General features: G+C 40.1%; 1 protein-coding gene across 1 annotated transcript; it reads left to right on the forward strand.

The window, feature by feature from the left end:
• Window positions 1-25293, forward strand: HTRA3 (HtrA serine peptidase 3). The gene is made up of 9 exons (XM_042053445.1): window positions 1-438; window positions 8525-8624; window positions 10372-10594; window positions 11252-11446; window positions 14016-14048; window positions 14706-14820; window positions 21126-21174; window positions 22916-23011; window positions 24284-25293. Exons 1-9 carry the CDS (start codon window positions 15-17, stop codon window positions 24447-24449), a joined length of 1401 nt encoding a protein of 466 aa, XP_041909379.1. The 5' UTR covers window positions 1-14; the 3' UTR covers window positions 24450-25293.
• The last annotated feature ends 1528 nt before the right edge of the window (window positions 25294-26821 follow it).

Here is a 26821-nt window from a genome sequence, read left to right on the forward strand (position 1 = left end):
TGTCCCCGCCGAGGATGCGGGTGTCGCTGCTGAGCCCGCTGCTCCTGCTGTCCCTCAGCGCCGGCCCGCACGCCGCGGAGCTCCCGCTCGCCCGCGCCAAGTGCCCGGCCCGCTGCGATGTCTCCAAGTGCCCCAGCCCCAGCTGCCCCAGCGGGTACGTCCCCGACCGCTGCGGCTGCTGCCTTATCTGCGCCGCGGGCGAGGGGGACTCCTGCGGCCGCAAGGAGGACCCGCCCTGCGGGGACAGCCTCGACTGCCGCTACCCCATGGGCAAACGCTTCGCCAAGGGCGTCTGCCAGTGCAAGCTCAGCGCCCAGGTGTGCGGCAGCGATGGCCGGACCTACGACAACATCTGCCAGCTGAAGGCGGTGAGCCGCAAGGCGCTGCAGCACGGGCTGCCCGCCGTCGCCCAGGTCCAGAAAGGAGCCTGTGAATCGGGTAGGAGCATGGTGGGACCTGCCGCGGGGCGCGGGGTAGGAGACCTGGCTTCCAGGGTAAAGGAAGTCATGATTTTCAGTGGCCTGGGAAGACTGGGTGGCTCTAGGGACTCTGAAACCCTCCAAGGGCATGGCACGTAACCCAGCTGCTAATGACACCTGTTGTGTGCGGAATGGATGCTCAGGTCCTTTCTAAACAGCAAAATTCCTTCTCCTCGATGCTCCGTGTGGGCTTGGGCTGGGCTTTGGGAAGGTTTTCCCCCGGTAGCATGGCTGTGGATGCCTCGGTGAGGTGCAGGTTGCTGCCGCAGTGCTCCTGGGACAAGAGACGGACGCACTTGCCAGATGGGAGCGAGGTGGGTGGAGGTCGCCCGGCTGCCAGGGCAGGGCAGCGGCCACGTCTTCAGCCGTGGCCTTTTCTGGAGGCAGGACAGCGGTACAAGCCTGCTCCCGTCCTGCCAGTGCCACCTTCGCTCGCCATATGGCCAGTGACGGCCGCGGTGTTGGGTGGCATCAGCCGTGCAGGTCGCACAGCAGAGCCGCAGCAGCGCAGCCCGCACAAACAGAGCGGGGAGCCGGGAACACCTGTGCTCCGGGACCGTCCCTGCGCGGGTTTGGGGTGTTGAGCAGATTCACCTGACAGGCAAATCAGGCAATGCCTCTAAGAGCCGATCAGGGCAGAAAAAGCACTGAGTATTAGATAAACCACCTAGAACATAATCTTTTGGCTGGATTGCTTTCTTTGCCAAAGGGTTTTGTAGTCTTGTAGAGCCTTAAGTAGGGGGGAAAAAAGCCTCAGAATCTCCTTTATAGTGTAAAATATTGACACTCATGCTATCAAATGGTCTTCTGGTTGTTGTAAAGTATTGAGGCCTTTGCTCAGCTCCTTTGATATGCTACGACAGCTTCAGGCTTGATGATTTAACTTTGGAAAGTTTAGTAATCTCTTAAGCTAGTAATTTCCTTTTAATATTAAAATGTGTCTCTTTATGGTAGTGTTAATGCTGGCAGTATCTTTCCACATAGTTATGGATATATTATTTTAAGGGTTTGCTTCTGCTACCTTCCCCACAGAGTTCCTGGAAAGAGAAGTGCTATGCTTAATGGAGTTCTAAAACATGCATTAGTGTTTTCATTATGTCAGGTGAGCCACTAACCATCCTGTATTCATAGCAAACTGGCCAAAATAATTGGGAGGGTTCAGAAGGAAAAGGGCTACTGTTGTAGCCTTTGTGTGAATAGGAGATCTTTCATGTGTATCCTGCTCTTGTGAAAGGCTAAACCAGTTCAGAGAGGTATATTCCTAGACCTCCTTTCCAAGTGTCTTGTCAGAGCCAAGAATTACTCCAGATGCCAGCCTGAAGTTGCAGTCATCAACCTCACCACTATTTTGTAGTTATAAATTGTTTTTTGCCTGTTCCTTTCCACATCAGCATCTATTAGCTTTAGTACTCCTAAAACGTTGTTGGAACTGATCCACGTGAAATAATCAGAATGTTTAACCAAAATGAGTGGGCTAGCCTGCATCTGAGAGCTCGCTGAGTGCTTGGCATTTGGTATATATGACATTTTCTTTAAGGAATCCTCCTGAATCTAATGTTAATAGGCCTAGGAATTTGGAGCTGTGAGGCAGAGAACTTTATTTTTTTCCAAGCAACTATTTTAGTGTTCACTTTATTTTGGCTTTATTTTTTGTCTCAGAAAACCTCAGCTTAGATGAAGCATCTGGTTCTCTGTTAAGATTTAAATTTTTTTATTCAGTTCTACAGCTGCACAAACTGAAGCTCAAAGAAACCGAGTGTCTTGCCCAAGGTCAGACTGAGTTGGTGGTTAAGCCAGGAATAGAACTCAATTACAGTATTTTTTGGTTTGTTTTTGTTTTTTTAAACAATAACATGCAATGGCTGTAATGAGAGGCTTGGAAGAAAGTTGACAGTGTAAAATTGCTGTCACATTTCTCTTTTCCGTGTTCTTGCCTGGCCTCAGATGACTCAAATTTTGAAGGGATAAGCTAGTTATGAAGTAAATGTAGTTTTACTTAACCATCCATATATTAAAACAGCCTCAAATAACAGAAGCTTCACATAGTATGACTTGGGCCCTATTTAGAATACACATGGACCCTGAGGAGTGGCTCCTGAAATGTCTACTCCTGTCCTTTTCCAGTTGCTTATGTTGATGCTGAGTTGGAGTCTGGCTGTGATAAACCAAGACAGGCTGAGAAACTTCGCTGTGGTTTCCTAGTGACAGCAGTCTGGCGAACAGGGATGCATGACAAATGGGTAGGAAAGGATGCAGGAAGGAAGGGAGGAAAGAGGTGGCATGGGTTACTGAGTGATAATTGAAAAATTAACAGAATTTAAAATTGCTTTTCCTTGTTGAAGTCCTGGATTAGCTTGAAGAGCACCATGCCAAATTGCAAGTTCTCTACACATTATACTAAATAGGGTGTGTACTGCATGGAGGTCCAGGAACTCTGTAACTCACATTCTACAATATGTGTGTGCCCAGGGGCTTCTCAGAGATACTAATAGGAACAGTCTGCAGAACTCCTGAGCAAAGTTAAACTCCCTGCTACAAACACTGTGCTTTTTAAAACTTTTTCAACACTAAATACATCTATGTATAGGAATATATTCTGAAGCAGCTAGTTTTTTCGTGCCTTCTGTCACCTACTGTGATAAGGACAAGCTATTAAAAGCCAATATGTAAGCAATGGCATAAATACTTGTGGAGGACAGCCTCTGTAATGAAAGACCTGCTGTTACAGAGCCCTGCTTCTCAGGGCAGCAAGTGTAAGTTTTAACAATGCCACATATTTATCTACTAAGATGTCAAACATCTCACTCAAAGGATTCACTTGGTCATCTGCAATCTACAGTCAATCTGCTTGTTCCTTGAACAAAGGACTGGTTTTGGTCTCTCAATACAACTTAGTAGAGTTAAATTCCCTGCAATGTTATTTTGCAAATAGTTTCTGTGACGAGAACTTAAAGCAAAAAAAAAAAAAATTTTTAACTACAGGTGCTCTTTTGTCAATGGAACAAGGAAAATTAAAAGCTTGATTAGAAAATGTTTGAGGATGGATTTGACACTAACCATTTGCTGTCCTCTGCACTGTTAACCTGAAGTCACTCTCAGAAAGGGGTCATGATGTAAAGCCTCACCTGTCAGTCAAATGTTTGCTAGATATGGGCCTAAAAGTTCATTTTCCTAAGAGAATGTTTGAAGCACAGTTAATGCATAAGCAGAGTCACTGCACACAGTTCTCCATTGGGTGCTTGGACTGTGCCTGTACATAACCTTGAAGATACAAAGGAACAACTGAGTGTATGGTCACTCGCATTTCTGACAAGTTGGCCCAGTAAGAGATACTGAAGTTCCCTGCTGGTGTTCTTGTCATCAAAGCCTTAAAGCTGCCTGCAGCTGTATTTAGGGAAATGTACTGCAAGGTATTACTGGAAACCCAAACTCTGGTCACATTCCGCTACTGCTTGTTTTCCTTATGCCTGAGCTGGTTTGAGTTACTGCAGGTGAGGGTGGATACTGTACAGTATTTGGTATTCGATCCAGAGTACAGCGCTTCACTGCTTTGTAAAGGACAGGTAACAGGAAAGGGATATTCTCACTGCATCCCCTCATGAGGGTCACTTGGAAGGGAGGAATAACAAGCAGACAAACACTGTTAAGTCAGTGAGGTGTCTGTGCTAGAAGGCTTGTGCCAGTCTGTCTCTGTCTGGCCCTTGTGATTGCTGCATTACACAAGAAAGCCACTTTGGTGTTGGTTCACCAAATTGTTTTCATCTGTGCACGTTAGATATCCATTGTATAAACAAGTTGCCTGAACCATAATGTGGCATTAAACTCACCAAGGCTTTATGGTCAGTGCACAGCTATGCAACTTGATCTTAATGCTGAATTCATCAGAAAAGCTGCCCATGAACCTATGTTTTCAGCAGATGTTTCTGTTTTTTAAGCAGAGACATTATAATCTTTTATTTGTCTTTCATTTCTTTCCATGAAAGCACAGTAGGGACAGTGTTTATCCCTGGTGATCAGATCTGCCAGGTTGCAGTCCTCCCTTAGACATAATAATTTTGCTGAATGCACAGATCTTTTCTGAAGCTGGTTTTAAAAGGGGGATGGGGAAACGGCCTTAAAAGAATGAGTTTCCCAGGCTCACAAATTCTTAATGAATATAAAATTGTGGATTTTAATACAGTGTATTGTCTTTAAGAAAGCAGTGAATGTGATTTGATTTAATTCTACAGGGACTAAGCTGGCAGATATTCAGAAATGTTCAGTCTTTTGAAAATGTAAATTGGTCTGGTTTTATTGTCTTCAGTGGGATTATAATGATTATTTCTGCTGAATTTTTTCCCAGTTCTCTTCATACTAAGTTAACTCTACAGATTTGTTGGCGTTGTTCCGGATTTACAGCAGGGTTAATGATATTGGAGTGGGTCTATTGTCTCCGTAAGAAAGTAAATAAACCACTATTAAATGAACCCATAGCCTGTAGATAACATCACTATCCAGGAAAAGTCTTAAACTGATAATAAGGCTGCTCCTACATGACAGGCACTTAACTTTAGCCATTCAAATTCAGTGTAGGTGGAGCACATAAAATTGGAAACATAAGATCACATTTTAGAAAATAGGCTGAAAATGTGTAGCTCCAGTTTATGCACTTACATTGAAATCTGGATTTTGGGTGTTGTGTGAGAGGAGCTGGAGACCTGAAGATCTAATCACTTAGTTGAAATGATAGGATCGAAGTTCAAGTCTACTGAAAATCTGGTTGATTCGTGGCTGTGGAGCAGATTGGGGAAATCTAGCATTTTGACTAAGAAATGCATAGATAGTTAAGGACTCATACAGCATAAATTTGGTTTTGTTTCAAATACCTGGTTGCAGCATGTTTGAAGTCTTGGTTATACAACAGATTGCTAATTGGATTAAATTGTCTTTTTGCCAAGACAAACTAGATTTCATTAGTGTGAGATTATTTTGAACATTCAGTACTAACATGGAAAATAATGCACATTATTGAGAGACCTTTGAAAAACTGTGGCAAATCTCAGAAAGTCAATGGGTCAAAATCCACAAAGGTGCTGTGAGCTCAGAGCTGTTACATGCTCAGGACAGCAGAGATCTGAGGGCTGTATGGGGCTCCACAAGGCAGCAGGAGTATGGTGGGGGGATACATGTTTAATTTTCTCCTTTTAGTAAGGACAGTAGCAGCAGCTAGTGTCTGCCAACTAATGCAAATTAAAGGATAGAGTCTACCTCTACAGTTATAACACTGGTATTCAGGGTGACCTTGTGCAATGTACTCAGTGTTGGATGTTGCTTCCTTCTTCAGTTTCCCAGGCTTCAATTCCTCCCTTTTGAAGTATATTGAGAACTTCTGATGGAAACCATCAGTTTAATAATTATGCACTAAAATGCTGTTAATAATAACCAACACTTCAGTTCCCTTGAGTAGTGCTGTATGTGTGAGAGTAAATGTGAAGTTACGTTTTCCATGTCCATAGTCTGAGTTCCTGGCACATCATATAATGTGTTTAAAGGTTCTCATTACTGCCAGCTTGCAGAAAATGATTCAAGAAAGATTCTCTGAAGGCCTCTCAACTTTGTAAGTCAGTTTTCACCAGTGTTTGGTCCCCATCAGACAAGAGGAAGAACAGCTCATCTCTGATCAGCCCAGTAGATCTTCAGCCACATCTTTCATACAAAGCCTGAGTGTTATGCTTGATCCTCCTTTGTTTCAGATTTCCCTTTAATATTGGTGCAGATTTGGATTTTCTGTCAGGTTTGAGCATTCTTGTCTTCTGACCCTAGCAGGGAGGTTTCAGGCTTCTGCTCAGAGAAGTGTTTTTGCTGTGGTATGACAAGAAGACAAGCCTTGTTTCAGTTTTAGCCTCTTCTCTGTATTGCTGCATTTTCTTTTTTCATGTTTCATCCACTCTTTCAGATGTTTTCTCTCTGCCTCCCCCAAATCCTACCTGGAAAGCCACTGCCACCCATGATGTTTGCCTGGTGGCTAGTCAGGAGTGGCCCAAACCTGTGGTTTTTGGCAGGCGTCTTCCTTTTGGCCATGTACAGTGCTGTAACCATTTGGCCTGGGCAGAACAGTTGATCACTCAGAAGATGCAAAGGGATTTAGTTGCCCTGGCTCACATAGAGCTAAGCTGATCTACATCAACTGAAAGGCTGCATTCATCACTATTTTCCCCCAGTTCTGGGCTAGTTTATCAGCTGCCTTTCACTGATGCATGATCATGTCTATTAAAATAAAAGTGATGGCAATGTTATATCCTGTCAGTGAACACTTGCTGTATAGGCAAGTGTTCAAAGTCATGTTAGCAGACTTCAAAGGATACACTGCATAATCAGGCAAGCTACTTGGGAACTGAAGGTAAGATAAATCTTCAGTGGCCTAGTAAGCAAAATAAATAACAGTATATTGTGCTTATATTTGACTGTTCTCTGTGATTCCTGTTTGTGCTGTCTCTTTTAAACTAAGCACTAAAACAATCATATTCAATTGGCTGGAGGGATTTTTCAGAGTGCATGAGAATGTACATAGAAATAATAGACTGCATCTAGTCCTGCCAAGTTGTTCCTTTTGTTTATTCAGTATCACATAAATCTAGCTTGCTAAATGTAAGCAGGTTTTCTTTTCATTCAGAAGTAAATCCTGTGTCCAGTAACAGGATGAAGAACTCAGATTTCAATGAAGAAATTCCTCATTTTCTTGTTCTTGTTTCTTCAACTTATTTGCTCCCTTTGGTAGGCCCCGTAGTTAATTTTAAAGCAGCAGGCTGTGAACATGAAAGATTGCTATTTGAGTGTGGTGATATGACCCCTATCATATGCTTTACATGTGTGGTGATATGCCTCCGTGTATTAGGGACTGCAGAGAATATGACATTTAGCACAAGCAGTGTTATTACTTTGGGATGTTGTGATGCTAGAATCCAGGATGTTGTGGCATTAGAAGCCAGGATTCTGTAGGCTTTTCCCCCTCTTTAAAGCCTTCATTTCACATAATTATATTTACTCTTAATAAATGCTGTGTATAGTGTTGTTCAATGTAGGACCATACTGACTTTTGTCAGGTCTTTTAGTAATCTATTGTTAGGCCCAGCTTCATGTGACAGCTTAAATGTGATTTTGAAAAAAATTTTAGGTGCAAAGGTTGTAATTTAAAGCAGGTTTCTAATGTGTCTACTTAAAAAAATTAGAACTTAAGTTCTAACTGTGGCTCCCAAATTCTTCAGCTGTGTTACTCAGCTCTTGTTAGACCACATCTAGAATACTGCATCCAGTTTTGGATCCCTCAGTACAAGGAAGGCATTGACAAACTGCAGTGAGTTCAGGAGAAGATCATGAGAATGGCTGGGGGGAACTGGACTTATCTCCTGTGAGGAGAAATGGAGGGTCCTGGGCTTGTTCAGCCTCGAGAAGAGAAAGCTTCAGGAGGAGCTGAGAGCAGCCTCCCTGTATGCGAGGCTCTGCACAGAGGTGCGTGATGGGTGGAGGAGAGACAATGGGCATGAGTTGGAACATGAGTCTCAACAAGTTCAGACTTGATGTAAAAAAATAACTTCTACATCATGGGGGACAGTGAAGTAGTGGGAGAAGTTTCCCAGGCAGTTTCTGGAGTGTCTGTCCTTGGAGTTTTGTATGTCCCAGCTTGGTTTCCCTTTGTAGCTGATGCAGCTTTGAGCAGGGTGTAGAACTAGAGACCTCCTAAGGTCCTTTCCAGCCCAACCTATCTTATGACCGTATGTGTTTTGGATAATAATTAGTGGTTGTCCTGAGAAAAATGCTCGAGACAGGGCTTGTAGACTCCAAAATAAACCCTCACAGCTAAGTGATGCTGATGTTTAATTTTCTCAGGATCCAGAAAAATGCTAGTTAAGTTTTGAACAATCTTAATGACTTTGACTCCTTTTCAAATACTGTTTGGAAGCCGTTATAGTAGGAGCAACAGACCAATTCAAGGGAGGTTCATGTTGCCTACTTGCTTAAAAAGGGTATTGTCCTATTAACATATCCAATTCTTTCTGCTAGTATAGGTCACCTACAGTCCAGCAGCCCAAGATACAAATTCAACTTCATAGCAGATGTGGTGGAAAAGATTGCACCTGCAGTTGTACACATTGAACTTTTCCTCAGGTAACGTTTTCAATTCTTTCTTTTAGTTACATTGTTTAACAAATGTCTACAAAGATTTTTCCAGCATTGTAACTTTCCTTTTGAACTCCTGAAGTTCACTAATAGTCTAAATACTCTAAAACATTACAGCAGACTCATTTCTTGAGAGAACCACACATTTGTGTGTTCTGTTTCTGTTCAGTAGATCTATTCTAATGGGCTTACGGTACTATACAATATATACTGTCTACCCTAAAATGAGTCTATCTCATCTTTGGAGGTCTCTTCAGCCTTCACTAAAATGTATTGCTTGTTGGAATGTATTTATTATCTCAGTTTAAATACAAATATATATATCCAGACGGTAAGCTGGGAAAAAATGGCTTGTTGTTGCTTTTTCTACTTTCAATGAGAGGTGATTTTATTTTGGCAGGAAGAGCATTAAGAGGTACAATGTTAAGCAGATGTTACCTATCTAAACATAGAAATGACTTCCGATAGGAAAGAAAGGTACTAAAGTTGCTGACCAGAACAATACCAATATTCAGGGTGCTGAAGCTGGAAATGAGGTGGCAAGTTCAACACTGAATGCTCAAAACAACCTGGGAGGCAGGTTTTAATATGAGTGGTCAGAACAACCTGCTGTCAGAACAAATGACTGCAAATATTGCATGTACTCCATTATGTGAATACCTTTCTTCCTGGAGTCCTCTCGTTTTCCACAGACCTAAGAATTTCTTGGAGAATTTTTGTAGGCTTTTTTAATATGCAAAATCAAGATAATCAGGGATATCAGGAGACATCGCTTTGTGCACATGGTGATTGGTCCTTTGAGAGAATGTTTCAGCTGAAGATGCTTGAGATCTTTGCACATGTAGTTAAGATTGTTTGTTCTTTCCCTATAAGTAAATGTTTGCCCAGCAGCCTGCTGGGTGCTAATTTTAATACTGCGTTTTCTCTACTGCTAAATAGCCCAGAACTTTCAAATAATATCCTAACCAGGACCATGTCTTGGAAGAAAGAATTTGTGGGCCTTTTCTTGTCTTCTGCTGTGCAGGAACTTTCTGTTCTCCTAACAAATCTAAGGTCACTACAGCAGTTGTTCACAGAGAAAATTCATAATACTTTGAACAGTTTGTAAAATCTTTTACATGTCTATGTTTCAGCACATGTTGTTTTCCACTAAATTTTACCCATTGCTAGTGTTTTTCATTTTTTTTCTTTCACATTCTTAGTCATGTTGGTTTCCAGACGTGCTTTTTCCACCCAGTCTGCACTTGGGCTTTTTGATTCCTGTTGGACCTCACCTCTTCCTTTATGCCTCTGTCCAGCTGCAAGTTTCCTTCTTCCCCTTTTCCCATTAGAGGATCAGTTCATTTTTCAGCCCTTTTATTTCCTGTCATTGTTCTCTTCCAGTACAGAATCAATAACTAGTGGGATCAGATGGGTTCCTTCTCCTTCCTTTTTTGTCATCTAGACTCTGTGCAAGGAAGTCTATAAAGACAGAATTGGAAACCAAGGAAAGGGACCTTGATGGTTGTCTGTAAACCTCAGTTCCTACCTCCCTGACTGACTAAAACCAGTCACAATTTTCAGGAAGGGATTATTTCTTTGTAATTTTTTTTAAATTTAATTTTTCTTAGGACTGTAAAATTTGTCATCAAATGCTTTGTTATTTCTCAGGGTGAAAGGTGGTAAATGATGTCCAATATAATCTTCTCTTAAGTTGGTTTCCCTTATGACACAGAATTGCTTGCTTTTTATACAGGCACCCTCTCTTTGGTCGAAATGTCCCCCTTTCCAGTGGATCTGGGTTTATTATGTCTGATTCTGGTCTAATTGTGACCAATGCCCACGTGGTGTCAAGCACAAATGCAATATCAGGGAGACAACAACTGAAGGTACAGCTCCAGAATGGAGATACCTATGAAGCAACCATCAAAGACATTGACAAGAAATCTGACATTGCAACAATAAAGATTCACCCTAAGGTGAGTGGCATAAACAGAAGAATGACTCCATTTGGGAGCTCTTTCAGTTTCACTTAGTACTAAGTGATTGACTAGAATATACGTTTAAGGATTCCTTAGAAATATCTGTGGAAAACAATGTACTGAAATACAGACCTGGAAATTTTTCATATCTTGGAATTAAATTACTTTGTCTTCTGTGCTAGAAACTGTTAAAAATGAAGGAAAAAAATGCAGCTCATTTAATATGTTAATATTTAATATTAAATTCTGCTATCTTTACCTAAAGACCCAGGCTAAACCTTTCTAAGGTTTGTGCCAGTATGCACGGAAAGCAAGGTGGGGCATAATGCAGAGAGAATGGCAGGCTGGTCTGCAGTTGGTTTGTATGCTGGTTTTTAGGAGGAGGGAACAATCTGCTGGAAAACAGGGAAATGTTGATGCCCTCTTATTCCAGGTGAAATTGCAAGGAACTAGTGATAGCTGTTTGTTTTTGAAGACAGTTTAAAGCAGTGACCCTCCTGGCATAAGTTTTGGTTGTATGATAGTGGGTGGCTCTTTCCTTAATGTAATGGAAAGTTGTATGTTCCTAACTTGTTGCTCATTTTTGATCTTTGCAATCAGGTTTTTTTCAAGTATGAACTAATGCTTATTTCTTTCTCTCTGTGTTTACATAAGAAAAAACTACCAGTATTGTTACTGGGACACTCTGCTGATCTGAGGCCAGGAGAATTTGTGGTGGCAATTGGAAGTCCATTTGCCTTGCAGAACACTGTGACAACAGGCATTGTCAGCACTGCTCAGCGAGACGGCAAAGAACTGGGCCTGCGGGACTCGGATATGGATTACATTCAGACAGATGCTATTATTAATGTAAGTATGAGGTGTGTGATGAGCTTCACCTCACAGTCCTTCCCCACCTATGCAGAATGGAAGTGCCTGCTCTGAAAGATGAATCCACTAAATAAAAGCAGCTTTGTTTAAATTCAATGAAACTCTTCTTTTATAAAAGTCTATGCAGTGTCTGTAAGCTGTGTTCAGACGTGTTATGAAGGGTATGATAAATAAAAGTTCTTCCTTTGAGGTTGTCTTTGAGGATGCTGCATAAGTCAGACCCTTTTAATTCTGTAAATCTCATGCAGTAACACATGGTTGTATCAACCAGCAGTAAATTACAACATTTCTCTCTCTGCTTGCTGTTCTGCTCTGGTCAAGGAAGCTGTAGAATAGAGCCAAAGTTTCTTTCATCTCCATCCACTGGAACCAGATGGAATAGTCAAATTTAGAGTATGTGCTTCAATGTAATGACAGGACACCCAGGTAAGAACGTAAGGAGAGTTCTGGGGGTTTTTCCCCTTTGCACATTACATACTCAGAACAAGAATCAAGATGTAAAATAACAAAGTCTGAGGTTTTGGAGCTCAGGGTCCTAGCATTGCATGTTCTATAGAAATAGATTGAAATAATGTTCCTTCAGAGCAGCTTGGAGGGATCCAGAGAGCTTAAGTGAAGTCCTTGGGTGTGTGATTAGCTTGTACTGTTTTTAAAAAGAGCACTGCTCACATATCTGAGGTGGAAAATGGCCTAAAACTTTATAGCTTAAATCTGTTACACATTGAAAAGAAAATATTTTCAGGATTTATTTGTTGGACCTCAATGTCAAATTTGACATAACAAGTAATAAGACTGAGTGTTTCACACACACAAAGTGCTTCCCGAATGGTTATTGTCACAGACTTGTCGAGAGAAATTGTGGGGGGAGGAAAAAAATGAAGGTAATTATCTTTTGTACTAAGATATGACATAAAAGTGAGCTTTTTCAAAAAGCTTCTGTATGACCCAGGAGCTGAACCTCTCCAGACATTTAATTGGAATTACTCTCTTCAGCTGTGCAAGTAGAAGAGCAAAACTTAGGCAAGATGGGTTGCTTGGAGGCACACACTGAATTGGTGGCAGAGACAGAATTAGTATATGGGATTCTTGACTTCTTGCCTACACACATTTTTCAAGCTCAGACTCCTTCCTTGTGTATATACTTAAGACATTTGCTGCCCTCCAAAGCTATTGAGGAGGTTTAGACAAGGATAGTAGAGTGTGTCAGATAATTCTAGACCAAAGGAAGAGTGATAGCAGATGAGATGAGGAAAATGACAATAAGTTTGAATTGCTTTGCCATCTGAGACCACAAAATATGAAGAAGGTCCCTGGCATAAGGATGCTTTCTGCTTAGCTAATGCACTTATTTTCTCCTGAGAATGGGAGGAGCTTGAGAGCTGGTCTGTTCAGAGCATTCCTGTGGCTTAGCCAAGACTTTCCTGCAGGAATGTGCCTGCAGCTGCCTTTTGAGAAATGCTGGGACAGCAGTAACATAGGGCAGGAGAAAACAGGGCAGTAAGGTCCTAAATGCAGCTGTGTTGCATATGCTGAAGGTTTTTCACATCCTTCAAGCAGAAGACAATTGAATGAAAGATGATGTGCTGAGGAAGGCTGAAAAATTATTATCTTGGTTTTGTTGTGTCAGTCAGACATAAAAATAAAGTGTGCAGCCTCTGGTCACTGGAGAGATACAATATCAGGAACTGATCTATTTGCTTAAATTTGACCTTTGAAGCTGTTTTATAAGCTTTAATGTCTGTTTTATTCTCCTAAGAATCTGTAAGGTTTGTCCAATCCTATCTAAGTGTAAACAGTTTGTGTCTCACTTTTCTGTCATACATCACTTAGCTTTTGTTTCTTTTGAGTGGAAAGTTGCTGCTCTTGGCTGTTTTGCAAACCTACTCGAAAACTCTGGCCTCACTCAAAAACAAACTTGTTGAGCCAACATGAAGATGGACAAGCAACTTTCCCAACTCTCATTTCCTGTGGTCCTGTTGCATGTTTCCTTTAAAGGCCATTAGGTATTAGGTAATTTTGGGCTGCTCAGAGTTGCTATATGCCCTCCTTAGGGAGGGATATGTGGTTATTAAATCAATCCTTATGTAGTAGCTACCTCATAGTAATATGCTGTGATTAAATACATAAAACACTGTATTCTGCTCCAGTGGAGAATGAGAGACTGACAGTCTTACAAACCAACTGATGAATGAAACAAAAACTGTATAAGCATCTCACTGAAATATAACTTTAAATAGTAATTATTTCAAAACCTTTTTCTGACAGTCTTTAGAAGAATCATAATACTAGTTTTAACTATTTAATAAGTCTTACACTTAGGAGCCACTCCAGATAGATAGATCCTAACTTAGAGCTTATTTCTGAAAAGAAAAAAATTTTGAGAGCAGTGAAGGGGTAGGACAAGACCTACTTGTAATCTTCTGTGTTTGAAACTGTGTCTGTCAGTGCTGCCTAAGAAATGACCTCCTCTCTTTCATTTACTATTTGAAGTGAGAATCACATTTCCTGCAGTGAAGTATTAATATTCCCTTATGTCATTTTTTTACAGTATGGCAACTCTGGAGGACCTCTAGTTAACCTGGTAAGTCCATGTGACCTGGTTTTTTTTGTTGGTTGCTTTGTTTTGTTTCAAGAGCTAGTTTGAAGTTAGTGGGAGAATGTTCTTTTGGGAAAATTCATTAAAGATAATGGTAGGCAGATAACATGAAGCTAATGCAGAATATGCAAATTAGGTGTCAGTTCACAAACCATACGAAAACATTTCCCCATTGAGCACAGAAAATTTTACATAGCAGTGAGGAATAAGGGATCTGGTAGGAGCAGTTATGCTCATTCACACTGTGAAACCTGGGATGCACAACAAAGATGGCACCTGCTTGACCCACACAACTATTTCAAAGTAGATTGCTTTAAATCAGCACTGGTTTTGCAGGTCAGTGACCTGTGGCTGTAGTGGTAGTAGTGACTCCACTGCCCGCTTGGCAGAGGGAATCTCTTGCTGGGAGAGGTGGGATGGACCTTGGATGAACACACTGTACTGCAATCTCTCTGGCCATCACAGTTAAATGCGAAATGGATTATGAATCAAAGCCCAGATCCTCCCTTATAAGTAATGTTTATTTCTTGAGTGATTACAACACTCTAAAATTTCTTACACCAGCTTTTAACATGAAATGCTCGGCAGGGAGCTGAATCCTGTACTTATGAACAACTTTAATTGGGTGTTCTCTGTCAACAGGATGGTGAAGTGATTGGGATTAACACCTTAAAGGTCACAGCTGGAATTTCTTTTGCTATTCCTTCAGACCGTATCACTCAGTTTCTCACAGAGTCACACGACAAACAAAGTAAAGGTAAGGTCTGCAAGAAACAGTGACATCTTCCAGTTACTATCCTGATCCAGGAGAAGTGCCAAAAGACATGGGTCTGGGATCCTATTACTGAAAGGAGCAGCATCATTTTACAGTATAGAGCATCACAGACTTGGAAATAGAAAACAATCTTACAGAAGTAGGAGAGGCTTTTTATTACTCACACCCCCCAAAGAGCAGACAGTATCTGTGTAAAGATGGGAAATAGGGCCTCTGAGAATAGAGAGGACACAGATGAATCATCACTGTCTCAAATGATCTTGAGAACAGATGATCACTTGTTTAAGGAGTCTTATTCTCCTCTTTTCTTGTCCAAGCAAAAAGAAGATTAAGGTGTACTGTAGAAAATAAGGTAAAAAACTTTTTTAAGCACCTGTCCACAGGTGTGTGCATTTTCCATAGAACCCGACCTATATTTTATCATGGTCATGCACGTCAGGGCTATATAATAAGATATTGTGGTAGATCCTCAGACCCTGGTGGAAGAAGGGCTGTTACTAATTCAAGAAGAAATACATGGGAAGATGGGAGAGAGGCAGAAAGAAAGAAAGGCCTCTGCCCCAGAGAGCGTATAAATCTGAGTTTATTGGCAATGACAACTGCAGTACTTTAGACTTTTTTTTACGTGCCTGCACCGTATCTGTCACCCTGTTCTAGATGTCATACTGCAGGCTGCACAGCCAAAGCTGATCTAGTAATGCTGCATCCAGGCCAAACCTTTCTTAGTCTTTTGCTTGCCAATTTATCTGTCCACACCCTACTACTCATCTTTTATCATGAGTGTTGGCTGCTGCTGCTTCTTGTCTTCAATCTTTTTGTTATTAATCTTGTCTTCTCCTGAGTTCATCCAGTTCCTGATGCCAGGGTTGTTTCCCTACACCACTGTCCTCTCAGATAGTGCTATTTCAGAAACTTCCCTTAGTCAGCGGTTTTAAAGTGATGCATCTGCTTGTATATATGAGAGCCTCACAATCCTGATGGGTCCCCTCATCTGTGTTTGGCTGAATTCCACAAATTATATTGCTTTCACTGTTGATTTGGGGGGAGGGAAAGGAGTAGATATAAAAAAGGTGTTAATTTTATGCTGAGAAGTGCATTTTGAAGTAGCTGACAATTTTGTTTCAGTCAACAAGTCAAAAAACTTATTTATTTGCCCTAGTTACTAACTGACGGTTGGTGGTTTCTGAAACAAACAGGTGTCTCATTAGTGATGCTACTCTTCAGAACCAAACTGCTCATCCCAAGCCAGGGAGGAGCAATGGCTCACCCTGTAGGCCTGGCCTAGAGGAACGAACTCAAGCCTTGTGCAAAACCCACCATCTCCTGGTAGCTGGGGCTGGAAAGTCAGTGAAAGTTAGAGATGTCATGACTGAAATCAGCCACCTTGCTCCTTCAGGCATCTTTGCCTGCACAGAATGATGAGCCCAGCTAAGGGCCCAGAGACAGCTTTGCCCATGGAACCTTAAAAAAAACCCCAAAAACATTGTAAAAGATTCAAGTTTATACAGTGATTGTAACATACAGATCTTTTACTTATCATGTCACATTATCCCCTAACCAAAAGGATTCACACTTTCTCTTAGTGTCAGTGTGGCTGTCACTGCTTCAAGTATCCTGGGCACAGACAATCTTAATATTTTTCTTTTTCAATTTTTTTTTTTTTTTTGCTTTTGCTTCTCTGAAATACTTCTTGTAATTTTGCAATGTCAGAACAATCAGTTAGAGCCCTTAATGCATAGAGAAAGCTTCTCAGAGATATTTTCACTGTATATTTGAGACATAGTTTGCTTTTTTTTAGGCCTTTAGTAGTAGTTTTAAGGTTTATTGTATAGTCGTTATTTCTTGGCATAATGAATTTATGTGAGCAGAATTTTAGGGATGTTTTTATCATGTTTTCTTTTCTTCCAGTTATGTTCCAGTAGTTTCAGTGGGATCCTCCCTTATGGTACAATTAGGTCATAGAAAGACGTTTAAGGGTATTACCATTTTGCTCTTAATATCATATTGTCTGAAGATGATAACACTCCCTGAGGATACCACTCTTTCCAGATTTATTCTGGCATAGTAGATACTCAATTGTTTAATAAGCTTGACCTTGGTCTTTTGAGTCTCAGTTGATCAGATAACTGTTTTCTATAGAAGGCATATATTTTTTTAAATCTCATCCATTATATATAACTGCAAATATCTGATCTCTTAAAGAACAGGAGTGGAGAGGGGTGAAAAAGGAGAGGATGTCATTTGGATGAAGAATTGGTACTGATTATTGTTATTCATACAGTCTGTATTACCTAATGCATGGGTAATATATAATAGCACCTAATGTATTTTTGACCAAAGATTTGCCACAGTCCTCATAGAGATGTTTGTTGAACGGTCAAAGACTTTGCTAATTTTGGGGTTACCAGTTAACTTCCTTTTATAGTTAGGAAGTCTTGAACTGCTGCATGAAGTTAAGTGTCTCCATCTGTACCTCAGTTTTAACCAGCTGTGTTTTCTATGTTTACCTCTGGAAGTTAACTACATACTTAAGTGTTTAGACATAGATCCTTTAAAATGGAAGACAGTAAGTTAGCAATTTAACAAAACATTAAAGAGAAAATCTATCCTAAAAAGTCAACTTGGCTTCTCTTGTAGTGGCTTTCTTGTATGCAGAAAAGGGAATAAACCTTGTTTCAGATGGGCAAGGGGAAATGGGGGAGTTCTGCATTGGCCACACCCAACAACTCATTTACACGAATCCTCATTTTACATCCCCACAACATTGTATTAGTTGTGTTGAAACAGTATTCTTACCTTTGCATTTGAAAGATTATTACTCATAATAATTACCACTAATCATGGGGGTTGGTTAAGTTTGCTGAGTATAGATAGATTCAGGCCACTGATTAAATTCAGCTATGCAGTTTATATGAAAGGGACACTGCACACAGTCCAGCATTATAGGCTTGAGCTGTTTTCACATTTTCTGTTTGGCAGTGGAATATCTTTCTTAAATGCTTTCAGGGCTGCTCCTGTAATCTGCAAGATGAGCTAGGTGCAAAAGTAATTAGCAAAGAAGTAGGAGTTTTGCCTTACACTTGAATAAGAAGTGCAGGATCCATTTCTTCGCTTGGAGTTCCTGGTGGTATCCTGACCCCACTGAAATCAGCTGCTGTGGGTATAATTTTGTACCAGAGTTACTCAAGCCAATAAGAGTTTGAGTACATGATTCCTTAATTATCAGTTCTTTTTGCTACAGTTTATAGGTCATAAACATTTCTGCCTTCAGCTGGTGTTTATCTGTCTGGTTTGTATCTCTATTGTTGCAAGCATCAATAAATAAAGGTAACAGTAAGGCAAGTGCTTTCCTAACTGTGGAACAGAGGTCTCTGTAAATAGTGAACTGCTTCTGGATACTTGGGGTCAGTTGCTTGTGACTTTCTATTAACACTAAACAGATTTAAGTTTAAACTCATGGTTGAGGTTGGTTTGAGTGACTTTTTACCTATGGGAATCAGTGTTTAATCTGGCCTGTTGTTTACAAAAGTGAAATGAGATTTGAGTCTCTCTCTCTTCTGTGCTGTGCTCCAGCTTTAAGCCACCATGGTTTCACATTTTCTAAACCTGATTATTCTAACACATGAACCTTTTTTTAGCTACTGCTGGGACTGCACCCTTGTGATGTGCTCCTTAGATTTATGACATCACTTTATTCCAGTTCTCCTAATTATTTTTTCTTTTGCTTCATGATAGCACAAATTGCCAGAATGACAGGTTTTGAGACTTTATTCACAGAGCAGTTGTAATATGACAGTGGTAGTTCCAGGTGTGCATACTGTTCTGCTGATGTGACTTAGCCCCAACATCACCATGCCTATGCTCTGGGATGATAAAACGCTACAGCTGGTTGTCTGTGCCTGTTCAGTCTCTGCTGATACTTCAAATAAGATGGGCAATTATATTCCCTCTAATCACTGTTGATGGAAACTTTGGTTTTGTTGTAGGTGTTTGACTTGGGTTAAATTGAGTGGAATGGACTTTTATGAAACAAAGCATTTATTTATTTTTACTTCTATTCTGACAAACAAAATGTCTGGACAGGGGAAAGAGAGGAGTGTTTATTCTGCTGCTAAAGTAACTCATGGCTCATAGTTTTTAGTTTTACTTTCTACAATAGCCTGCTATTTTGTAGCATGAATTGCTATTTACAGCGTGGCAAACTTACTGCAGAGAGAGGGCAGAAGGCCTTTTTGAATTTCAGTGCATGAACAGGAGTGAAATAATAACCCCAACCTGCCTGAAGTTGAAGGTAGAATTAGAATTTTGGTTAGGAATGAGTCTGTAGTTACAAGATCTATTTGTTTTCCTAAAGCTTAATGTTGACATTTATCATTAGCCACTGGGGAAATAATTCCCTTTATCACCAGTGTTATTTCTCCTGTGGTATTTCATTCTTGCTGTTTTGTTTCTCCCCAGTCAATTTCTTTTGTCCCTTCTTTCATTTTGATTTTTCACTCAGGTGAACATTCCTAACTCAGGCTCCAGAGTATCTTTGTGCTTCTGCAAATTTCTGCCTCACACAGGTGATGGCCAGCAGCAATTGTTTAATGCAAACAGAAAACTGTCACCTGAGAGTCTGTCACTGATGTGTTTTATGAAGGGAATTAAATTATTTAACTGTCCACATTGCATGGACACGGGGATTGTGTTCAGGGGGGAGAATTATCATGTCTGAACATTTTTAAAAAGTGAAAAACTACATTTCTGCTATGCAGACTGGAGGAGCACTGTGAGCTAGTTCATGTTTATGCCCATGCTCTTCAGACTTCAGATTTGAGCAATTGAACTTCTTGACACTCTTACTATAGCTGATTTTGGCCTTATTAGTTTTACTTTAAAATAAGGGAGAGCCAAACATTTCAGGGCAAAGCAGGGGTGACAGTTTCGGATGCAGGATTTTTCAGAGTGTAGTAAATCCAATGTTTAGTAGTCAACACTTTCAGTGACCCCAATGGGAGTATTGGACATGAGTAAGATTCAGAACTAAATTCTTTACTCAGGAGCATTTTTCTTGGAAAGAATAAGAGCTAGAGAAGACTGTGTACATCTCCTTTTCCCTCATATGAGAACCTGGAGAAGCTCAGAGATCTTGCAAAGTAGTTGTGCTGGAACAAGTAAGGGGAAATATTGTTTCATGCCGGATGTAACTGAGTACTGCAGCACTCACTTTAGGAAGTCATCAAACTGCATTTTTTCATAAGGCAGCTGTGCAATGTCATGACTTACTAAAAGCCAACTGCAGAAATGTGGTATTCTTCCTAAAGGAGTGACTTCTCACCATTTAAAATTCAAGAGAGTCCTGGCGAATCATAGAATTATAGAATAGTTTCTATTGGAAGGGACCTTTAAAGGTCATCTAGTCCAACCCCCCTGCACTGACCAGAGACATCTTTCACTACATCGGGTTGGTCACAGCCCCATCCAGCCTGAACTTTGAGTGCTGAGAGTTGGGGCATCTACCACTTCTCTGGGCAGCAGGTTCCAATGTTTTACCACTCTCATAATAAGAAATTATTTCTGATACCTACTGTCCTCTTTTAGTTTAAAATCATTGCCCTTTGTCCTGTCTTATAAGCTCCCTTTAAAATACTGAAAGATTTCATTAAGGTGTCCCTGGAGTCTTTTCTACTTCAGGCTGAACAACCCCACCTCCCTCAGCCCGTCTTCATAGCAGAAGGTGCTCCAGCCCTCTGAGTATTTTTGTGATCATTTTGGCAAAGGTCTACAGATTTTGGGTTTGTTTTTAAACTTGCTTTTTATTCTTTGGGGTAGAAATAACAAACCACTTGCATGACAATCTGTGAGTCTTTTGATTGCCCTTTCTCTGAAAGGTGGAAATGAAAATTTATTTAGATCCCATTTCTACATTTTAATGAGAACATCATATAATTAAATTGTCTTGACCAGTCTCAGATTAAATAGTAGCTGGTTATGAAATTTTCCATTTATTGAATTCATGTGATACTAGATGACAGCAATTTCCTAAATTTCCGGAAGGAAAAACTCTTATGGAGTGTAAATGAGCTTTCTCCCTTACCCTTAGTTGCAGGGAGAGGGATTGCCATTCTGTACATCAAGGCTAATCAAAATTTAAAAATAGCCTCAGTGTAGATCTGTATGGTTTTGTTCAGTTTATTAAAATATGATACATTCTGTTTTAATTTTCAGGTGTTTTGGGTCATCAGAGCAGTTATTTTTGTCAGTGTTTGCCTAAATTTCTTAAACATCCTCTGTGTTCCTTTCAGATGGGAAGAAACGTTTTATTGGCATCAGAATGCTGACAATAACACCAGCGTAAGTATCTTAGGAAGGTAATTGTATCATCATGCACACAAGATATGGTCAGTAGTGGTTCAGAACTTCATTTAGCTTTCATTACCAATCTCCAGAGATCCAGAAATGGCATTGGCTTCTAGGAAATCTGCAGGCATTTTAATGATATTGGTGAAATCTATGTTCTGAGACCTGGAAATGCTCTAAATACTGATAGTGGAGGATGTCCTCCTGATAGCTGAGGGAAATTAGGAAGAGCCTGAACACAGATTTTGCTTCTTGACAAGGACATCTGGAGTTACACCAGGTTTTAGGTAACATTTAAAGAGAATGCTGCTTTCACGTGACTCTGAGTGCCAATGACAGATCAGCTGATGGAGGGTTTGGTGGTGCTTTTATCAGTTCCAGTGGAGGTCATCTGATGTGAGAATTGGTGCCTAACCATTAGCTAGAAAGAGAGGCTAAAGTGCCAAACTAAAGCTTTGTGCCTCCAGGTTAACAAAGCCAGAATATGGACACCCTCCTCTGGCTCTTTACTGCCTTCTCCCTCTCACATTGCTTTGTGTCTTGCTGTTACCCAGATATATTCTTGAATAATAAATGAGGGCTCTTATGCCGATGTTCTTTCCCAGCAGTAGGCAATGTTTCCAATGTGGCAGTAGACTGCAAAATTAAACAAGACAATTTCCAGCTGGGGTTGTAGTAAAGCCATCATTTTTTTATTGAGTTACACTCTTGCAATCCTCCCTGAAGGGTCAGATCCTCAGCTGGAATGAATCAGTGTAATGGCATTAACATCATTGATGGAGAGAAACTCGGGATGTTTCTCTGAATAATTGTGAACACAATGTGAGATTTTCCTGCTTTTGTAGCATCTAATAAAGCCATGTAAGATATCTGCAGGCCTTTTTTTCAGAAGAAGACCACTTCCTTGGTGTGTTTACTTTAATTATTCAATTGTTAGTTGCCTCAGTACAAAATCAAATTAAGAGAATGTGTGCAGCCATTTTGGCTTGTTTTCCTTCTGTGGGACCCCAGTTCTTCATGGCAGATAGCCAAGTAATCCATCCTTGGTTTAAAAATCTTTGCTTTCTAGAAATGGGTTCTAACCCACACTGTACACAGACCTGAAATTAGGTCATCACCTCTGAAACGAGCAGATGTTTGTAGAGCCTCTATTTTGCAGTGGGTTCTTGTCTTCTTTCTTTAGAAAATGATGCACAAACAATGCCTGAAACAAACTTGAGGAAACTGAAGTTTCCAATTCTGATCTATCTGCTGGCTGAAGTCATCAAAAGCTCTATTGTTCTAGATAAAGACAAGTTAAGAATGATTTGCAAAAACAAACAAACAAAAAAAGTTAGCAAATTCTGCCCTGTCACCAGCACTTATTCTTTGGGCAGAAATGTCTTTTTCCCCTGTATAGCATCTGGGACAGAGAGTGCTCCTGCCCTTGTGCTTGTATACAGGGCCCTCTGAGCTACTGCTACACAGAGCCAAAGTCAGATTCTTGCAGGAGATGTACAAGACCATTAAGTTCAGCATGCTTTGCACAGGGAAGTAGTTTTGCCTCTCTTAAAACCTATGTAACTTGTTTTAGTCCAAATTCAAACCCTGTGTTTTCATCACAGAGCAACAAGGAAACAATTAATTGTTAATTCTTTTACTTTTTTGTCACAAAAAGTTTAAATAAATAAAAATATTTGAATGCTTCTGCTTTTGTAGTGCAATCAAATTCTGTGTAACTTTGTTCTTCTTTTAGCTTGGTGGAAGAACTGAAGCACAATAATGCTGATTTTCCCGATGTCAGAAGTGGAATTTACGTACACGAGGTTGTTCCAAACTCCCCTTCTCATAGGTAGGTAGAGCATGTTATTTTCTTCACCACAAATAAATCTCCAAAGAGGTACTAGTAGGTAATATTTCTTTTTATATTCAAGTAATTTCTCATACCAGGCTTCATTTGTAGACAATTAAAAATTGTGCCTTCAGGTTTAAAATGTTTGTGCTGAAGGTCTGTTCACATCTATAAAAATGAAGCATTTCAATATCAGAACTATCTAAATCATGGAATCATTTAGGTTGGAAATGACCCTTAAGGTCATCAAGCCCAATCATTAACCCAGCTCTGCCACGGCCACCAATGAACCCTGTCCCTAAGTGCCACTTCTACCCATCTTTTAAATACCTCCGGGGATGGTGACACCACCTCTTTGCTGGGCAATCTCTTGCAGTGTTTGAAAACCCTTTCTAAGAAGGAATTTTTCCCTTTATCCAATCTAAATCGCCCCTTGTACAACTTAAGGCCATTTCTTCTTGTCTGTCACTTTTTATTTGGTAAAAGAGACTGCCACCCACCTCACTACAACCTCCTTTCATGACATTATGAAACACTAACAGTGTGCAAATATAAAGAACACCCCAAATACAATGAACAAATTTGAGGGGTTTTGTGAAGTATGTTGAATATTAATAAACAGAAATTTATATTAAGTTTAAACAGGAAACAGGATAGGATTCACATAAGGCACTGTCAGAGCTTTTATCTGAGACAGCACTTAATCTAACAGGAAGAGGCTATTTTATGGAACAGTTGCAAAATAAATAAAACATTTCTGAAAATGATTTTAGGAAAGTCAAAAACAAAAGTGGTAAAAGCAGCTATTCTGGATTACATTTGAATAGCAAGAGAGAGATAATTTCCCAATACTTTACCTGGTGTGTTTTACCTGTCTTGAAATTTTGGGAAGGGTTTCATTTCCAACGCCTGAAATACATATTGGCGACATAAAAGCATGACCTTTCAAATGGATGAAGTGAAGTGAGTCAACACTGGATAAAAGTGATTCCTGTTTCCCATTTGCTGTAGTTTTGTAGAAGACAAAGAGCAATCTAGACTCATGGGTTTTGCTTTTTATGAAGAAAATCCTCAGTGAAAAAACCCAAGACTTATTTTGCATTTAGCGAGTTGTACCTGTTATTCTTTCACAGTCAGAAGGGTGGAATTTCCTGTCAGTGGAGACTAAAACAATTAAAAATTTATCACATCTGCAAAAGAGGTGGTAAATAGCCTTTGTGCTTTTCCTCTGCAATAGAATGCATCCTTACTGCCATTTTCTTGTCTTTGCAGAGGAGGGATCCAAGATGGAGATATTATTGTGAAAGTCAATGGGCGTCCTTTGATGACTTCCAGTGACCTGCAAGAGGCTGTGATGAATGAATCACCTCTACTACTTGAAGTTCGAAGAGGAAATGATGACTTGCTATTTAACATTGAGCCTGAAGTTGTCATGTAAATAGAATTGAGGAAGCTCTCACCATAATTAAACTCACTTATTCTGGAACACTAAATACCTCCTTTACAGCTACAGTAATTATACTTCCTGTTGACTAATGACAAGGTGGACTAACTTAATTGCCTGAGCCATTTCTGTACATAGTAGCTAGAATGACTTCAAAGATGCCATTTATAGAAGATTTAAATTTCAAAGAAACTTAAGAACTGTGTTCTGGGGAGGAGGAGAAAAAAAATTTTGGGTAGCTGGTAGAAATGGGTCCCACTTCTTGTACCTGCAGATTCAGAGCAGCCTCAGTTCTGCATTTTGAAAGATCAAAGTACTGCTGGAAGTGAACACCCCAAATACAATGAACAAATTTGAGGGAAGTTTATGAAAGGGGGAATTATTCTTAAACTACAGTCGTGGCTGCAGCAGACCCAAGCTATTGCAATGCAAAATTGAGCTGCTTTTTCATTTTTTTAATGTAACTTTTTCAATGTGAACCTATTATTGGCAAAGCTTGTATTTGTTCTTAGTGCTTCTGTGCTCCATGTCCATGCAGGTAGATTAAATCTGTAAATATTGAAAGGAACAAAAATGGTGTCAGGCTATAGAGTGTTACACCTAGGTCATGCGATTTTTGGAATATAGTAAATGATTCTTATAGAATTAATGCCTTATATATAAATCAAAACGATGTGCTGAACAAAGTTAAGTTTGAGAAAGTGCACAGTTTTTTAAGAATTTGATACAAACTTGTTTTGCATTTTTACTGGTAAGCTTTGCTGTAAAATTGTTACACTACTTACGGCTTTGACTGGGTATGTTTCTACTGTAAGGAGATTAAAGTTTACACAAATAATGTATTGATGTAAACCTCTTTTTAAACAAGAATGTCTTCCCTGCTTCTTCTGTCTGACTGGAACAGGCTCTCCCAAGAGAAAATTTTCTTACAGAAAATTGGGCCCTGATGTTATGAAAACCTTTTGCATTCCTATGATATAATTATTCCACCCTTATTTAGATTATGTTCAGAAAGGCTTTGCACACAAGTAATTTATTTACCTTTTTTCCATATTTGTGAATTTTGCTTTGATGTCACTTAGAAAGTACTGTTTTGGGATCATGTTGTCCTCAGTTCTCCCTGTGTACATGATGAGAAGCAGAGAGGAAGCACCAGTAACCCTGTTTTACAGCTAGGGCATGTGAGAATTCTGTGTAATAAACCCAGGAGAGGAACTGCTAAGAGCTAAATCCAGATCTCCTATGTACCCTAAACCGAACAAGTATCTTCTCCCTTAGTGAATATTGCTTCAGTTTCCAAGGAGGCAGAGGAGCATTTCTACCTGGAGCATTTTCCACAGCAAGCTGTACTTTCTAGACCTGTTTCTCATGTCTTTGTTACACTGATGCAAAAAGGAATTAACCTTTGGCGCAGTTCCCTTGAGGTTGCCATCATGCCTAGACTTTCTGGTTATACCAGCTCACTTATGTGTGACAAGCCTTGCATCTTTGGGTTTGTACAACACCAGCCATGCAGAAAAGAGCAATCTGTTCCCTTCTTGCTGGCTGACTGGGACTGCAGCTATACAATTCAGAGGTGGATGGGATATCTTCCTCTTAAAAATGAATAGTGTTTCTTTCCATCACAGAATGTGATGTGCCTGTAATGATGGCTCCGCCCCCCCCCCGTTGTCACCAACAAAAGATGCTTAGTTGTACCTGCTGTACATTCCAATTCCTTTATATTAAGATACAGCCTTAGCATCTAGGCTTGCAAAAAGCATACTTGTGTTCTGAACTTAGGGTAGCTGTGGCATGCAGAAGGCTGCTCTCATGGCTAACATCAAGCTTATTCATCCATATGTCCCATGTTAGTACCCACATTTTACAGTTTGTATGGTATCTGTTTGTAACCATTGATTAACACTAAAGAAATTAAAATATTTCTGAGTTTGTTGCTAACTTTTCAGGTTTTGGCCAAGACCTTGTTTGGTAAAAAGACTCAGAGTTATTAGCTTCTTTTATTGTAAGAGAAGCTTTTTATCTTCCAGTTAACAAATTGCTGATTTTGAAATAAATGGCATAAAAACTCCTAGTACAGCAATATTGGATACATACTGGAAGTGACACAGTAGTATTAAAAACTTAAAACACTGTTGTTGGTCCTTGCCAAATGCCTTGGCCTTTTAATCAAGTGTGTGTGTGTGGGGTCCTTATTCATCAAAAACTGTTGCATTCTACCAGCAGTTCCTAGTTTTTATGAACTGTCTCCAAAAACCTTGATGAACTCGCACATCACATCCAATGGCCTGCAAGTGCTGCTGCACTGTAGCAGATTTCCCTCTGAGGTAACAAAGGTCAGCTGAGGTTCCTTTAGAAAGAAAGCA

The sequence above is a fragment of the Corvus kubaryi genome, unplaced genomic scaffold (genome assembly GCF_017639235.1).
Source record: "Corvus kubaryi isolate FWS band 111438036 unplaced genomic scaffold, C.kubaryi_AGA036_p1.0 split1-131, whole genome shotgun sequence".
NCBI lineage: Eukaryota > Metazoa > Chordata > Aves > Passeriformes > Corvidae > Corvus > Corvus kubaryi.

Excerpts from the sequence above, each read along its gene's own strand:
- HTRA3 (XM_042053445.1), top strand. The coding sequence starts at position 15 with ATGCGGGTGTCGCTGCTGAGCCCGCTGCTCCTGCTGTCCCTCAGCGCC. Across the intron at positions 439-8,524 it reads GAAAGGAGCCTGTGAATCGG|GTCACCTACAGTCCAGCAGC; the intron begins GTAGGAGCATGG and ends CTGCTAGTATAG. Across the intron at positions 21,175-22,915 it reads ATGCTGACAATAACACCAGC|CTTGGTGGAAGAACTGAAGC; the intron begins GTAAGTATCTTA and ends TTCTTCTTTTAG.